A 17,571-nucleotide genomic window follows, 5' to 3' on the forward strand; every position below is an offset into this window, starting at 1 on the left:
AAGCCTCTGCCAGCCTACCAAACTATTTCCTTATTTAGTGTCTGTCTTAGAACCTGAGTAGAAGATACACCTGGTTTAAAGCAAAAAAGTATAAAACGTTAAATGTGATGGCTTTATTTTTTATGAAAAGATTTGAAGGAGAGAACTTGCAACCTGCTGTGTTCCAGGTGTAGAAGAGCTCAGCAGTCCTTCAAACCATAAACTGGAAGCAGTTTAATGTTCTTGTGAATCTCATTTCTGTAATCGTTTCCCCCCACTGTGAGTGCTCTGTACCTGCTCCCATTGCAGTCACACAGAGCAGGACTCTGTTCTTCTGAGGAAGAGTCACAACACACTAGCTGTTGAAGTCTCTCTAGTATTCATTGAGTGATCTCATAACTTGCTAACAGCATTCCTGAAAACAGACTTTTATTAGAGAAAATGTTGAGGAATAAATAATTTTGAAATAACAAAGAAAAAGTCAGTCTACATTATTTCCTTTTTACCCCTGAGGTTTGCAATTTCCTTGTCTTGCAGGTAGCAACCCTCCACAGAGCCTTTGTCCACCAGACTTTCATTGACTGCTGCTGCTACCCACATTTCGTTCTTACTAGGGAGCAAAAGTGCGTCCTGCATAAGTGTTCATACCCAAACTATACTAAGCCAGAGTTGGATAAAATTGCTGCTGCTTTAGATTCCTCTAGGCACTAATGGAAGCCTAAAGTATCTAACAAACTCACTGAGGATTTTTCTCAGCCTACAACTGCATCTAATGTCCTTTTTATAAATAAGGTGAGAAGCCAAATGCTTCAGTCCTAGTGAAGTCCACAGAGTTGAGGATAGTGTAAAAATATAGTGCTATTGTTCATGATAGCTCCAGAGTTTCAGAGAATCACAGAATGGTTTGGGTTGGAAGAGAGCTTGAAAGACCATCTAGTTCTTCATGCCTTCTCATTGATCCTAGAATAACTGGATTTCTTTTCCTACTCCAGCCTGGCCTTGAACACTCCCAGGGGGATGGAGCATCTGCAGCTTCTCAGTTACAGACTGAATTTTGCCTCCTTACTGCTTCACCCTATCAGTAATTATCATCATCCTTAAATACTACCAAAGGCTTCAGCCTCCAAAGCTAGAACTGAGCTAGACGTGCTCACAGGCAGAGCCTGTGCCTATCCACAATACACACAGACCTGCGTTCTGTACATAGCCTCAGCCCAGGCTGGGCTTCTGGGTTAATCTCAAAGAAATTGCAGATTAACACCCACAGCAAGAAGAACAAGGACTGTAGTCTGAGATGGAAATCCAAGTGTCATCATCATGGTGATCTGGACTTTGCATGCAGGCTTCTTATCACAGCCCTGCTTGTGAAACTCTGGCACTCTCCAGCCCTACCAGCATAGCCAGATTTAAGGATGCATTTGGTATTCATCTGGATCAGTTCCTGAGCTCTCCATGGATAAACACATGGAGATCATGCTTTTGAAGGCAGAAAACACACGATGCTATACAAATGTGAAGTTTTATTGTGATTCTGAGTGTTTCTAGAAATAAACAAAAGCAAAACCTCTCTGATTTATTGTGGAAGTGGAAAGGAGCAGCATGTTAGTGATTGCATACAAAACCCATATAGTGAAAGGTTAAAAGCCAAAAAAGTGCGTATGTAAATATGTTTAATGAGTATAGTTGCTGATAGCAAACACTGACTGTATATGACATATCCTGTAGTTATAGAATACATGTATATACACATTTATATAAGACTGAAAAGGCACTAGAGTTTCCCAAATAAAACACAAGTAAATTAACAGTGTAAATCCAAACACTGAAGTTGGGGAATTATTTAGGGAGTTGTGCTGGAAAGGAAATTTTGAAAAATCACATGGGAAGTTAGAAACTAGGTTCCCACTGAAAGCCAGAGAATTCAAAAGCCCAGCTCCCATTTGTATCTTCAAAATCTCCTTTAATATACTGATTAGATGCCAAATAATGTATGCAGTATGAGATTAATGAGTCTATAAAGGAATGTACTGTACTGCAGCAAACTACAGAACATTAAGCTTCTTACAGAGCTGAAGAGCTTACTATAAAATCTGGCACTCCTGTTCATGCTATTCTTAAATTGTAGAAATAAGTGTGTTCTTGCAATACTCAGAATCTAAATGCATTCCTGTGCAAGTTTGCCCAAGAAATCTTGGAACTATTTGTGGTGGAAGATGCCATCAGAAACCTCGTAGTCAACCTTTTATGTGCTTTTGCCAGAGTAACCTTTCTACTTTCATTTGACTGAAATGTTAACAGGTTAAAAAAAAAAAATAAAAAAGGCATTTTTTTAATCTCTTGGAAAAGCTTACAGGAGAATATGATATGAAGGGGACTTGATAAAACAAAGGTATGATAGTATACGTGCATGTGGAAAAAACCCCTGTAAATAGAAATAGAAATAAGAAATAAGTAGTAAAACTATCTTATGGGTGGGTGTGTCTCTCAATGATTTTTAATTTTTGTGATTTAACTGCCTTACCTATGGAGTGTAGGCTGTAACTGTGAGAGTTTTTCAGGTCACAATTTTAGCAGTTGTAAGAAATGCTGAGTATGTTTATGCAGTATTTATTTACATAGGAAATAAAAACAACAGCCAGCAGTGTTCAAACAACTGCAATGACTGTGTCACACACCTGATGGTAGAGTGACAGAAGAGGCAGGCCAGGGCAGGTGTCATGTAAGAAGATTCACTCTCCTTGTGGAGTCTTAACTGCTTTGGTCTGATGCTCAGAGCAGCCCCACCTGTCAAACACAAGAGTATCTGCTGTGCAGGCAGTAATGAATTCTGCAATTGTGTGCAAAAGCATGTGTGTGTTTAAAGTCCTGTGAATGCAAACCCTCAGGTAGCTTTGTGAACACAGGTGTATATCACATAGCAGCAGAACAAGTGAGTGATCACAATTCTGAGACACCTTTGGTGCTGCTGGTGTTGTAAAGGCCCCTGATTCCATTCAACTGATTCTTATTTTTCTGAACTATTTCATCACTTCTGTATTACAGATTCTGCCTTTTCCATATGGAGTGTATTCATACTAACTGGCTGCTCTGCAGACACTGTGTTGGAGAGTTGGCATTTAAGTCAGTGCCAGCTGCCCCCAGCTCCAGCTGTGTCCTCTTGCTCTGCCTTGGAAGGTGCTGAGCCTTCCCCGAGGGCATGGTGAGCTGCAGGATGCTGGGGCACGGTGCAGCACGAAAGCAGATTCTGTTAGTTGTACCTGTGTCTGCAGTGGAGCTGCTGTCTTATGGTGGAAACTTTTCTTACTTCATTCCAAAGGTTTTGGCATGGTATCTCTTGTAAAGTCCTTACTACTGCTTTGTCAGCTGTTGAGCACCTTTCTATTATGCTTTTAGTACAGATGAACCTGGATTTTCCTGGAAGTGAGTGCAACAGAAACACTGAATCAACAATACTGCTAGCATTGCAGGCTGCAACAGGTTTTCAGGCTTATACAGGCTGGTAATGCCCAGACTCTATCAGAGGAAAGAGGTTTCTCCTGAAGTAGTTTGGGGTTTTTTTCACAGACAACAGATTGTCTGCACTGGATGATTTTGTAGATAAACGCGGTCATAGGAAACTCAAGAGCAAAACTACCCAAATGAGTGACCCAAATAAGCAGATCCAAGGAGAGCTCCTGTGTTTCCCAGAGGATTTGGTTACAGGAACTCTGGCTTTTGTTAATTGCTTATTAAACGTACACAGCAACTCGTATTATAAAAACTTGGCCAAGACAGTTTGGAAATATTTCCATGTTTTAAATACTATTAAGACAGAGCACAAGTCTGAAAGTATTGCTATGTGGACCTGTCAGTGCAGTACTGCTAATGAGTCATGCATTAAGCTGTGAGAGATGTAGCCATCAATAACCTTGCCATTTCCAGTACTGGGTATTTTGTGTTTGTAATTACCATTTCTGACCTCATCCTGCAAACATGCAAGTATTTGCATATTCTTGTATTTATCGGTACTGAACGTGGTCAGTCTGCTGAACTGAGAGATGTGTGCATGCATTCAGGTACTCAGAGAATTAGGATTTCAGGGGCACAGAATGGAGGATGCACCATATATAAGCAACTTGCAATTGTAGTCACTTGTTAAAATAGTTTACAGTGGCCCGTGAGGCACAAGAACGAACATAGCACATCTTTAAATAAGTATAAAATTTTAGATTGTATATGCTATATTTTGCTGACATGTGAAACTTCCACAATTATTTATGCCACAGATGAGTTGCCTCTAATTAAAAAAAATTAAATCCTGGAAAAAAATCAATCTTCCTGCCAATTATAACAATTCTCTCTTTTCTTTCTGTTAGCCTATGAGACTGTACTTTCATTTAATGTCACAATGCTCTGTGACTAGAGAGGTTATGAATCTTTATGAAAAAATGGACCAGTATATCAAATTAAACAGAATGTATGCCCCAGGGAATATTATCCTGGAGTACTTGTCGATGGCATGGGTGTCGATCCGCATGCTGACGTATCTCTGGTTTTTCCTCCTGGCCGAGCCCCTCTCCGAGCCCAGCGCCAGCTGCACCATCATCCGGTCCTGTTTGTCCCCGTCCTCGGACATGAAGTGCCCCAGCTCGTTCACGTCCCCATCGTTGTAGCTGCCGTCCACCATCATGGGCCGGGGCTGAGGTAGGCTGCATGCACAGGAGGCAGGCTGTGGGCACACACAAGGGCAGCAAGGATTTGAGCTGTGTCCACATGGTCACAGACATCCCTTTCCTCCTTCCAACCCATAATGGTGGGGAAAGGTATGGGGGATTCAGGCTGCTAGGATGCAAAAGGGAGGACAAAACAGTGGAGCTGGGCAGGAGCTTTTTCCATCTCCACTTCCATGTCTGCAAGACACAGATGCAGTCAGGGAGAGAGCAGGGCTGTCTGTGGAAAAGCTCCTTTGGCTCAGGCACAGGTATCAGGGTGTAAACAAGGGTTGGACTTGCACCTTGCAATCAAATCAGAGAAAGGCAGAGGGAAACTGCAAAAAGGAATGTATGAAACCTGCCCCACTTGGAGAGATCTTAGGCTGAAATTTTAGTTAAAATTTAATGTAACAAGGGTAGAATGGGAAAATTTGGACCACTGTATAAGTTTAGACTGTGCATAGACAGTATCTGTCATGTCATCTGAAACCCGAAACACAGGATCTAACTGATTCTATCCACAGGTTTTAACCTACGGTATAAAACAATATTTAAAGGTAAAATCCTAAGACCCATCCCATCTATACAGGCAGTGGAGGGCTATACCTAGAGAGAGTTAGCCTCTGCAGATTCCAAAGAAAGAGGAGTGAGCTTGGGCATGGGCTGTATGTGGCAAATCTTTATAACCCACAATGCCTCACTGCTGGTGTCTTTTTGCACACACTGCATTTTCTCCCAGGCAGCTGAAAGCAGCACTCTGCAGTTTCAAAGCCTTGAACATTTCCAGACTTTTGCCACACTTTTTACTGGGGGCAATAAAATGACACTGGAGATAGAAAACCTCACCTTGTCCCGCAGTTTCCTCTCTTTCCGCTCTTGCACCGTTGTCAGGTAATTCACAGCCGCGTATTCCAACACCGAGAGGAAGACAAACACAAAACTGACCCACAGGTAAATGTCCACTGCTTTGATGTAGGAGACACGAGGCATGGAGGCATTCACCCCAGTGATGATCGTGGACATGGTCAGCACAGTGGTTATCCCTGGGAATGCACCAGCAGAAGAGATCATAAGATGCTTTCAAACCAGAACCTTCATCACAAATACAGCAGTTGCTACGATTTCCTGACATCTGAATTTACCTTTCAGTATTTTTTTTTTCCACTTTTGGACATCGAGTTTCATTGCCTGAGGAGGGTTCAGGCAGCCCTGATTTGTAACTGGGATTTTCTTGTCTATTTGGTGAGCACAGCTCTAATTCTGGTCTCAGGTGTTGCTAATCTGGCTCCTCACCACACCAGCAGCCTCCCACCCTATGGCCAGGCAGTGGCACTTTGACCCTGTGCTGGTTGCACCCCATGCTAGGCTCACTACAGTCCCTGGAGGGGTACAAATACATGGATTTGAACTCAGTGATCCTAAAGGGTTCCCTTCCAACTCAAGATACTCTATGACTCTGTGATTCTGAGTGTCTCAGCTTCTAGTTCAACCCCTCCACAGCATGGACACAAGCAAAGCTGCTGCTTTTACCTGTTTCCCCTGTGTTTTCTGTATGCTGGACTTCTCCTGGGAAGTCTTGCTTCATGAGAAGTCACAGAAGTCCCCAGCTGACTCTCACACCTGGTCTGTGCCTTCACTGGAGCAAAAGCAGGGAATATGGTGCCCCACAAGGTAGTGCTGCCCCACATTACACCCTGGGAGAGCACAATGAGCACATGAGCAAGGGCAGGAGCCCCTTGTCAAGGCAGTAGTTCAGCATTACCCTGGCTCTGAGAGAACCCCTCCATGGTCCTCTCATTTCAGGGGCTAATTATGTCATATTAGTGATTACTTTGGAAGTTGAAACAATGTATATAAACACAAAGGACTGAATTCACGTGAGTATCTAGGTGCTAAAAATACTGCTAAGGCAGTGCCTACATCTTCTGAAAAGCCACGGCCCATACCCTTCTGCTTCTTTTAATGATGTCTCGAGGCAATGGGTGCTGTTTCTAACTTCAGACATGAAAAGCTGCCCTATTGCAATCTCTATTTTGTCTCTATAGTCTCTCCACTAAGGGAATATGATTTTAATAACAAATAAAATCCTGAGGCATGTTGCCTGGAATAAGAGGAAGCAAGCTTGAGTTCAGAATCTGCAAAAAAAACCTAAGCAGCACTTTGCTGAGGGCAAAACATCCACTTTAGAAGATTTATGTCCATATCACAGTTCTGCTCCTATGGTGACTCCTGTGACATATGACTTCATCTCTCTGAAAGATGCAGCAAAAGCGGAGTCTGAATGCCTCACACTGCAGTGCAAATTCATTTAACAAGTTAAACTGCACAGCACAATTCAGCTGTGTTATTTCCACCCTCCCTCCCCTAGCAAAACTCAATAAACTGAAATTTTGTCAGGGCTGCTGATACTGATTTTCAGCTTCTTGCTCACTGAAGTCTCCGAAGGATAATGACACCTTGGCTGTACACGTACCCTGTCTCTGTTTAGAGCAGTAAAAGCAGAGTGGGAGGTTTGTTCTCTGACTCATTCTAGGTGCATATTGTGCAACCAGGGAAAGCAGCTCTCTTGGTACTGCAGGGCATGAGAAGTTTGCACTCTGAGGGGACACATGCCTTGTCCCTGGGGCATGTGTGTGTGGCACAGCTGATTTCTGTGCCTCAAGGCAACACGGGGGCAGTGCATGGAACCGGGGATTTCACCTTATGGTCAAGGCTCTGGTTTCAGCCTTTGTCTCTTAGGTCTGCTGACTACAAGATTGACTTTACCTAATGGGACTCTGGCAGGAACTGCTCGTCGGTCAATCCAGAAGGACACCCAGGACAACATGACCATGAGAGTGGCAGGGAAGTAGGTTTGGAGAAGGAAGAAGAAAATGTGTCGGCGTAACGTGAAGTTTATATAGAGGCGATTGTACCACCCTGTGAAACATAATGAAAAAGAGAAGTTACACCAACTTCAGACTACTTTCAGATAGGGTGATGCTGCATGAGGGGAGAAGTGAGTAACTTTAGACACAGTTAATGGCTGCAAATCACTGCAATTTACAGAAAAAAACTCCTTACTGAACCAACTATCAAAGTCAAAGCATCTCTTGGGCTGATATCTTCCAGAAAATATAACTATGCAAAACTCAGAGAGTTTAATTCAAGTTAAGACTTGGTGTGACCTTGAAGAGGGCTTATCTTTCAAGACTGCATGATCATTAAGATGGAAGTGTGTGGCAGGGACAGCTGACTTGATATAGAAGAGTGGCAGGTCTGATGGGACACAGAGAGAGCTCCCAGTGGACAATCCTCCATGACCAAGGCCAAGAAAGACAGTTTTCACCCCTTCTTCCCCCAGCTCTGTCAGGTGCTCTGTCTGCCCACCTGTGCTGCTGTAAAAGGCAAGCTTTGTGGTGGTGTGAAACTCCTGAATCAGGAACTGGGACAGTGATATCCTCTCATCTGTTTTAAGGGAATCATTCCCATTCTTCCAGTAGAGCATAAGGTCATCTTCAGTGTAGGCATCTAGGAAAGCAGAGCAAACTCAGGATAGTGCACTAAGACAGCTGCTACCACCCCCACAGTCCATGATGTGCCCACACAGCCCTCCTGGCTCCCTCAGAGCTCCCAGCTGAAAAGCTCAAATTCCCAATGCCACCCACCTAGGTTGTGGGTATGGCTGTGGCAAGGAGTGGACTAGCTCATTGTCACAGCCCTCAGGCCTGATACCTGGTACATTTTGTTAACCCTCCTGCTTCTCTAATTGTAGTTTCACACACATAATAGGTATGTCAAGTAACCCACTGCATCAGAACTTGAAAAATTCTTTATTGTAAAATTCCTAAAATCAGTAGCATAGAAAAGGAGACTTAGCAGAAAGAACCTGTTTGGGGTGATGAGAGGAATGATTTATCAATGGTCTGAGGAATGCAGGAAGAAAAACTCTAATTTTTCTGCCTGTGATACACACATGGACATTACTTGGTTTTTTAATACATGTGGAAATAACAGTAATGTCAATCCTTTCACATGGGTTTAGTAGCAGTTCTTTCCAGAGAGGGAGAAAAAAAATCACATATTAATGTATTAAAACAGAATTAAGACTGTAATTTCTTATTGCAAGGTTAAGCAGAGGAAAATAACTCAAAAAAGCCAACATTTTGAAACGTTGCTACATGAAATCTGGCCAATTCAAATGTGCAACATACTTGGGACAAAGGGTGTAAGCTGGGTTTATCTCAAATAGGACTAAGAAGCATAAGAGGAAGGCAATTAATGTCACTACCCTGCTGTGGTTTCTACACCACGGATGAGCAGATGGGAGAGGAGGGCGTAAGGCCATTTATCCATGTGTTTGAGGGCACCTGGGCAAACAGGTGCTCTTGGAGACCGCTGACCTACAAACAAGGGCCCTGTGGGTGGAGTGGCAGTGAGGCAGCCTGGCTGGCATTCAGGACCACTGGCAAGGCAGTACTCACAGATGGTTTTTAAAAACAGTTGTTCCACCACCACCTAATTTTAGTGAAAAAATATGGGCCAGGAGCTTCTCTTAGTGTTGAACTCTGATGACTTTGGTTAGAGCTCCCATGACTGTAGCAGCAGTTTAATTATTGGTATAATTAATTATTGGTTTAACACAGTTTGGGTTCCCATGGGGTGTCCTTGGCTCCCCTATGCCTCCACATTACTTACAGCTTTCGATCTCCAGGGAACATGTTTGAGTATCCAGGGGAAAGCGACTAAAATCCATGTTGCACATTGCTGTTACTGTAACTCTAGGAAGAAATAAAAATCCCACATTAAAAACTTGTCTCCTTGTGCAACTGAAAAATAGTAAAGCTGTGAGTTTGGTTTTCTATTAAACATCTACAACTAGTACCACACATTTTATTAAACAACTACAGCCACTATCACTCAACTGAAAATAAATTCCTTTCATTCCACTAAAGCCATTCCACTTTAGTTAAAGCCATTTCTTTCTCTCAGAAAACTACTGTTAAAGGTGACTAGAAAGTTAGTCCACTACAAATTGCAACTAGATGACAAAAGTATTGGAGAAGAAAATGAGAAAGGGCAAAAAGGACACTTCCCCCCTGACAATGAGCAAACATATCTCTTCAGACATCTGTCCTTTGAACAGATGCTTTGTATGGTAAAATAATTTTCATTTATCAAAGCCATCGTAGTGCCATGAGGGATGCAGGTAATTTCCCTGCACAGAGTGAATTTTCAGCTGCTCAGTGGGAACCCGGTGATCACACATGGAAATCAGCCACCAGAGGGCACAGGGCTGGAGCTGGATGCAACAGTGACCACTGAAATGCTCTGGCTCATCAATCAAGCTCTCTGGCTTTGCTATAGTCTGATTACCACATTTTTAATAGCATAATTTAATGTTTGAATCAGAAGAAACCATAAATCTTGACTTGACTGGTTTGGACTCTAAAGAAGTAAATGAAAATAAAAGTATAAATCATATCAGGGAAAGAATTAATAAGGTTTAGAAGAGTTAGTTGGTAGAGAGACATCTGTCATACAGTAATAAAAAACCACAATGCAATCCCTTATGTTAGCAGTCCTTCTGCACAAGTGGGTTCTGTCTGATGTTGCTTTCCTGTCTGAAATTAGACTTTGAGTGAAAGTCCTTGGTTGAAATGGAAGTTTAGGAGCCAGTTGAGGTCTATGGTGGTTTCTAAAATGAGAGAACAATGTCTGGCAAAGAACCCTAAAAAGGCAGACACCAAGGAAAAATAGAATATGCAGGCAAAGGCATTCAGTAAGGCAGAGAGGCAGTAACAACCTGCTTGTTCTTATGGGGAACAATAAGCTTGTTCTTTGTCCTTCCTCAGCATTCACAAAGCATTGCAAGCTGCACTCACTGCCGAATAAAATACTGAAACTCTGCTGGTTTGCTATTGAAGACATTCGCCACCACTTCGTGCTGGGCAATTGTTTAAGCACAAGGCTGTGAAGGATCTGAGTAGTTTGGTGTCCTCCTGTTCCCATCTTCTTTAGATAATCATAAATGCTTGCAATGCAGATGGTTGGCAGCTAAATGAGTGTGTAGGCACGCATGATATAGCTGAACAATATGTCATATTCTTGGCCTTTTTTATTGTACTCAGGACCTGACCAAAATTTGTAAAGGCCTAAAGAATACCTGAACCTTGTCTAATCTGATGTGTGAAGAAAAATATTTGATAATGAGAAGGTAGACAATGTTCAGGCTATGTATCCAAATGAACTGTAGGATAAAAATACCAAAGAACAAAAGAATTTTTGTCAAACTGATACCCCCTAGGGAATCAAGAATTTCTTTGCTTGACTTTTTTTGTAGGATCATAAAACACCTTGGCAGGCTGAGAAGTTACCCCCTCACCTTGTGGCAGGCTCAGCTTCACCTCTGCCAGAACCAACATTCCCTAAAGACCTCCACAGCCTTCACAAGCAGTGTATTCTGCAACCTTCTCACTAGTTAAAGCTATGAGTCTTGCTGATACTGACCTCCTATCAGTCAGGTTTTCCTTCTTTTTGTCCTTCAGAATATATTATCTATCATCTGATGCTTTGTTTATTTATCAGGTATTATTTCACTGCTGTGAAAGCGATGTTGACATTCTTGCATCAGAATACTGTACAGAAATTTTCTTTCTAATAGGTTTTTATGGGTCCTTTGGCAATACTTGCTTTTTAACTGAATGGAGCTGCAGCCAAGTAAAACAGAAGCACAGATTTTATTTTCTTTTAGAGACTGACAAATTGATTATCTGGGATAGAGTTAATTTTTTTTCAGTGGCTAGTGTGGGAATAAATCTTGGATTTGTCCAGAAAACAGTGTTAATAACACAGAGATATTTTCATGAATGCTGAGCAGGGCTTCCACAGCATCAAGGCCTTTTCTGCTTCTCCAACCCAAAAAGGAGGAGGCTGAGGGCACACAGGGAGTTTGGAGGGGGCAGCTGATCCCACCTGACCAAAAGGACATTCCACAGCATATGGCATCATGCTTGGCATATTAAGTGGAGGAAGAAGAAGGAATGGGTGGAAATTTGGAGTAAAGGCATTCGTGTTCCCAAGTGACTGTTATGTGTGATGGAGCCCTGCTTTTCTGGGGTGGCTGAACACCTGCCTGCCCTTGGGAAGTCGTGAATGAAATTCTTGATTTGCTTTGCCTGTGCATGGGGCTTTTGCTTTATCTAATTCTCTGCCTTTATCTCAACCCATGAAGGTTTTTTTTTTCTTTTACTGTTCCAATTTCCTTCTCCCTCCCACCAGGAGGAAGTGAGCCAGCAGCTACATGGGGCTTAGTTGCCAGCTGGGGTTAAATCATGACACAGATGCTCCTTACTTAGCATCTCCAAGCATGAAAGTGTTACTTACCAGAAATTAAAAAATCCCAGTTTAATAACATTCAGACTTATGTCAACTGATGAACTATTTGGAAAATAAGAGAGAAGGCCAAGGCTGGGACCACCCCTCAAGCCAGTGGACAAAGGAATGTCTATCAAAAATGTCTCCTGCAAGGAGCTCCCATGGATTTCACATGAAATGCGAGCAAAAAGCTGAAAAAGCCAAAACAAGTGTTTGGGTTGCTCTAACTATACGTGGGAGTCACCAGAAGCTATATACCCTTGCTCTGAAGCTTGTCACTTCTTGTGCTGAAGGATGTTCCCTCTGATTTTTTGCTTATCATAAAGTGGCACTCAGTAAAATTTATACTTCTCCATCATTGCTTTCAAGAACAGAAACTGCACATTTTGCTAAGCCCAGAGACTTTGCTGTGTAGTGAAGTGGATAACTATAGCTACCCTGGACTTCTCTTTATTGCCAGACACTGCCCTTTTATTTAGAATGTGCCCTGCAGGGATTGCAGCCTGCTGGCCCTCGCTGAGCTGCTCCAAGCTGACTGCAGCTTCCCAACAGGAACAGGGGCTAGCTATGCTCACAAGGCGAAGGGAGAGTGGTGGAACCAACAATGCTGGCACAGAAACTGGCTTTCTGCAACAGGCACTTAAATGTACTCATACAGGCACTCAGATGACTGTGGATAGCCAGCACATTCATTATTTTGTATGGGTTTTTTTTGTATGAAGTCATGCAAAAGCACAATACAGGAATCAATTAAACCACTTTCTCTTTCCACTAATAGCTTGCATTGACCAAATTCAGTTTTACCTGAGGCTATAAAGTACCTTCCCATCTGGCTGGACCCGCAGCATGACATTGTCTGTGGTGGTGTCGTGGATGAAGGAACGCTTGGAGTGGACAAAGAACATGTCAGGCACCCAGATCTTCTTCACCAGTCTGCCATCAAAGGTCATGCTCTGGTTGTTGGTGCTGGGGAAGGACAACCTCTCGTCTTTCCAGTAGTGCCTCAGATAAAGCGTCATCGTGAAGTCCTGCAGCAAACAGGCTTCTGTCACAACTTAGACCTTATCAGCTTAGTAACTCCTCTCTGGGACAAACAATGAACTGTAAAGCACCTCTCCTGAGGGCACATCCACTCCCCCTGGGCTGAAAGGGGCCTCACCAGCTACAGCTTGTTTATTCATCAGGTCAGATAGATTTACTGGGTTCAGACATAACTGACTTCTCAAACTTAAACTTAGTACAGAATGAATAACTCTGTCACTGATGTGTCTTCATTTAAAAAGCAAGCAATGATCTTGCTAAGCACCATGGCATTTTTCTACAAAGCTGCATGAGTTAAAAAGTATTGATTCTGAAAATATAAAATCTTCTCCATTATTATTTTGCTAACAGCCAAAATTGACCCAAGGCCATCTAGCGGTATTCCCATGTTGATGAGTGTTGCAACTTGACATTAGAGGAGGAACAGGGGCAGTATTCAAAAGCCATGGGAACTAATTCAAAAGCCATGGGAACTAATTCAAAATCATAATTTTTGATTTGGAAAAAACCAAAACAGAATAGGTTTATTGTTTGGGTTTTGTTTGGTTTGGGGCTTGTTTTGTTGGTTTTGTTTTTTTTAACTTCTAAGTCCCCAATGTTAATTCTTCCACTTTGCTTTCAAATCCCAAAGCTTTTTAGGGGCCCTCTGGCCACCTTCACAAGCTTTCTCCTCAGCCAGGACAGGTGAAGGCTCAGGATACCCATGGCTAGTTGTTGGGGTACCAAGAGCACTGGAGTCAGGGAGTCAGCTGAAGGGGTCCCCAGTTCTGGGAGAAAAGCTCACCCCTGAGGTCAAATGACTGCAGATATCCCAGCCCCCACAAGAGTAGAAATAGCTGCAGTGAGAGGAGCCTGACATGCCACCAGTGTGTCTGCCCACCACCAGCTGTGTTGCCACACAGCCCTTTCCTAGCTCAGGCATGGGAGGAGGTCCAATGCAGGCTCTTTAACCCTCTATCTGTTAATTGGGAGCACAGAGAATCTGAGGCTTCCTGTGAAACCTTCAGACCTGTTTGATAATTTTGTTGAAAAGTCAGAACATTTTGAAAAATATTCTGTAGTGGGGAGTGATTTTTTTCTCTTCCAAAGCAAAACCTGAGTTACTTAGAGACTCTGTGGATCATAGAATGTTTGGACTGGAAAAGTGCCCTTAAAGAACATCCTGTTCCACCCACCCTGACATTGGCAGGCTATCTTCCACTAAACCAAGTTGTTCAAAGCCCACTCCAGCCTGACCTTGAATGGAATGAGGCATCCACAACTTCTCTGGGCAGTTTGTTCCTGTGCCTCACCATGCTCTGAGTAAAGAATTTCTTCCTTACATCCAATCAAAACCTATCCTCTTTCAGTTTAAAGCCATTCCCCCTATTCCTTGGGAGCTCTCTGACCCCTGACTACCTCAGAACTTGTCCAAAGTGATACTATGTCTACAGCATGCAAGTCCCTTAAAACAAACACATTCATTGCTCTCAGATCTTTTAAGTGTGCTACCACTATTTAAGAAAATATAGATAGAATATAAATATAGAATATAAATATAAAATAGAAACCCAAATCCCTTGAGACAGTCTTGGTAATGTTTTATCATTTTGTCATAAAGAAAAGAAAATGTCAGATTTCCTCCTGCTTCAAGGGCCATTAAATGGTAGCATGAGGTTAATAGTAGTTGTTGTTAATAGTTAATAGTTAATAGTAATTGTTGGTAGATACAGATCAAACCTGAATCTGCCTTTGGAGGCTGTGGAGTGTTTGTCCTTGGCAGTATTCAAACTCCATGGACACAAACACAAGTAGCCTGCAGAGTTTTGGTCTCCAGAGATCTTGTCTGTGACTCTTACCATGTCCACCTCAGAAATGCTGTCCAGACTTTCAACTTGGACATCCACCCCAACAGGAATTGCAGGGCCTAGAGGAAAAAAAAAAAAATAGGAGCTGACAAACTCAGTGAAACAAAGCAATCCACTGATTTTACTATCTTACAGATAGAAATACATGCTCAGTTTGAAACAGAAACAACAGTAAACCAATAGAAAGTATAAATTATTTGAATTCACAACAAAAAACTCCTAATAACAAAATCAGTAATAAGACTGACCCACTAATAACTTCCTTTTTCTATTGTGTCATCCTACATGTGTCCCTTCAAAATTTAAAAGTGAACTGTAATTCAGTAATTCACTAGTGCTGGCGTCCAGGACTGGCGAGACAGATCACTGGAAGAGTGGTGGTACAACTAAGGGAATGTGGGAGATTTTCCCTCACTTTTGTTCCTCTTGCAGGCTAATAACATCCATGAGAGCTACTATGTGTATTTGACCTTCACAAGACTCAGTGCTCAGCTGTGGAAAACAAAGGGTGACAGGAGAGGATACTTTGCAGGACACATACATGTGCCACTGAGCCTGAGGTTCCTGAGGGGAAGGATGTGACCCCATGTAATAGGGATTCTGAACTTTTTTCCCTCCTCCAGGCTTTGACTGGTCCCTCAAATACCTCTGGCAATTACAGTCCAGGAGAGCTGTCAAGTAAAATAATGCTCACATTTGTGAACTGCTGTGAAACTGAAATGTTTTTAAATTAATTGAACATGCTGGTATTTGGTGTATTGAGCATTTAGCGATAAAATCTTCTTTCATCAGAGTATATAATGGTATCCTGGATTTGAATGACCATCTGTCAGCCAGAAAGGGTAGATAAATTACAACATTCTCTAATCCGATGGGCTAAAAGAAAGTGTGTTCTCCTTCATCCATTTCCGTGAAAGCTTTGGGTGCTCTAGCACACAGCCACAAAAATGCAAGCAAGCATTAACACAGACAGTCAAAATGTTTTCTTTTGGGTTATAAATGAAGTAAGTGGGGTACCTCATTTGATTGTGTACACCTATGTGCCACACTAAGACAAAAACTTAGAATTCCCTCCATCACCCAGGAGTAAACACAAGGTGTATTTGCAGATTTTATCAGAAGAAAGTATCACTGAGCACCAGGAATAATATATTGCCTGTTAATCACATTTCCATGCCTTTGACTAAGCTTTTTGCTCATCCAGAAGGCTATTTCACTGCACCTCTATTTCCCTGAGAGTGCCATGAATTCACAACTCAGAAGAACAGAAATTAGAGACAGAACAGCCAATCTGCTTCTTCACTGCTGTACATGTTACAGTATAAAGAACTGACAGTGTAAAACAGGAACAGTGACAAATGTGCATGTTTCATACCTCCAAAACCTGGTCTCATGCTGAAGTCATGGTCATCTATTCGCAGCAGCTGCTCTGACTTCGTCAGGGGAGATTTGGTGATGTCAGGGCTTCGTTTTAAGATTGGGCTACCAGGAGGAGAGAAGCACAGCTATGAGCCCTGAGCAGTGCCTGTGAGAAGTACGTGCTTGTTTCACTCCATTTACTCCTCAGAACATCCACCCCTTAGACCATGAGCCTGTCTGTGATTGTGGCAGTGGTTGGCAGCATGTCATTAAAAACTGATTCCTGCACTGATCATCCAGTTTAGGCACCTGTGATAGTTTTAGCACTGAGAAAACATTTGTTGGGTGGCTTTTTGTCCCTGTAAAATTCTCTCTGCATACAGCAGTTTGGGGGCAGCTATTAAAATGTGTGGGCTGGAGGAATAGTATGTGTGGATAAGTGGAGTGGGGGAGGCATTCCTGACATTGAGTTATGATGGAGTGTGAGGCCAGGAATTAGGGAAACAATATATCAAATAAGCTACTGGCTGTTGCCCAGGAACAAAATGGAGACAGTCTGGGAACCAGGCCAGGAGGCAGGCCATTCCCTAACTTGGGATAAAATTATTAGCTTCTGCCCCAGATTTCCATCAAGGATAAAAAGCAGCATTACAGACCTGGGAGGTCTCTGAGCATTAAAGAGCCTGGGAGGGTAATTCCAGAAGCTGTTGGAGTTGCACTGAATGCTGGACAGAGGAGGCTCTGATGCCCTTCCACATCCAAATGCAAACTGCTGTTCAGTGCCCCAGTGCTTTGACTGGGATGGTGATGACAGCAGCTCCTTGGTTGCTCCTTTGTGTAGGGGAAGCCTTTGCTGCCCTCAGAGCCAGCTGCATGCTCAAAAGAAGGAGTAAAGGTTTTGCAGGTTCTTGATTTTAGAAAAGATGGCACACTCAGACAGGCACTGTGTATATTCATCTGAATACACACAAGACAAGTAAGAAGTAGATTAAAGGAAAACAGGCTGACAAAGAAACTTGATGAGGAAAAAGCTCCTGAGATAAAGTTTCTCAAAAATGAGACTGCTTAGCCATGCTGTACTTCTCAAAGATGCATTGAAAGTTGTACAAGAAGCAAATACAACAATCTCCTAACAGAGGCCAGTGGTGTTTTCAGCAGCTCCTCTCTCAAATCCTTTATCTGGACTACAAAGTATCTTAGAAAGATGCCTAGATTGAGTTAAATAATTTCTAGGAGAGTTGAGTTGTCTACTTCTGTCAGTGAGTTCTAGCCATGAATTATCCTTCTGGCATTTTAAA

At 42.5% G+C, this 17,571-nt stretch overlaps 1 protein-coding gene across 2 annotated transcripts in view; it reads right to left on the minus strand.

The window, feature by feature from the left end:
* Positions 1 to 1,484: 1,484 nt before the first annotated feature.
* Positions 1,485 to 17,571, minus strand: part of LOC111925734 (gamma-aminobutyric acid type A receptor subunit rho1) — a 29,970-nt gene continuing 13,883 nt past the window's right edge. For both annotated transcript variants that reach the window (XM_023922263.2, XM_023922264.2), the window contains exons 3-10: positions 16,290 to 16,396; positions 14,906 to 14,973; positions 12,831 to 13,054; positions 9,348 to 9,430; positions 8,040 to 8,180; positions 7,437 to 7,589; positions 5,517 to 5,713; positions 1,485 to 4,687 (exon numbers count right to left, since the gene is read on the minus strand). In XM_023922263.2, the coding sequence (XP_023778031.1) occupies positions 4,397 to 4,687; positions 5,517 to 5,713; positions 7,437 to 7,589; positions 8,040 to 8,180; positions 9,348 to 9,430; positions 12,831 to 13,054; positions 14,906 to 14,973; positions 16,290 to 16,396 (1,264 nt within the window). In that variant the 3' untranslated portion in view covers positions 1,485 to 4,396. The remainder of the gene's footprint in view (positions 4,688 to 5,516; positions 5,714 to 7,436; positions 7,590 to 8,039; positions 8,181 to 9,347; positions 9,431 to 12,830; positions 13,055 to 14,905; positions 14,974 to 16,289; positions 16,397 to 17,571) is intronic.

The sequence above is a fragment of the Cyanistes caeruleus genome, chromosome 2, assembly GCF_971803275.1.
Source record: "Cyanistes caeruleus chromosome 2, bCyaCae1.hap1.1, whole genome shotgun sequence".
Lineage (NCBI taxonomy): Eukaryota > Metazoa > Chordata > Aves > Passeriformes > Paridae > Cyanistes > Cyanistes caeruleus.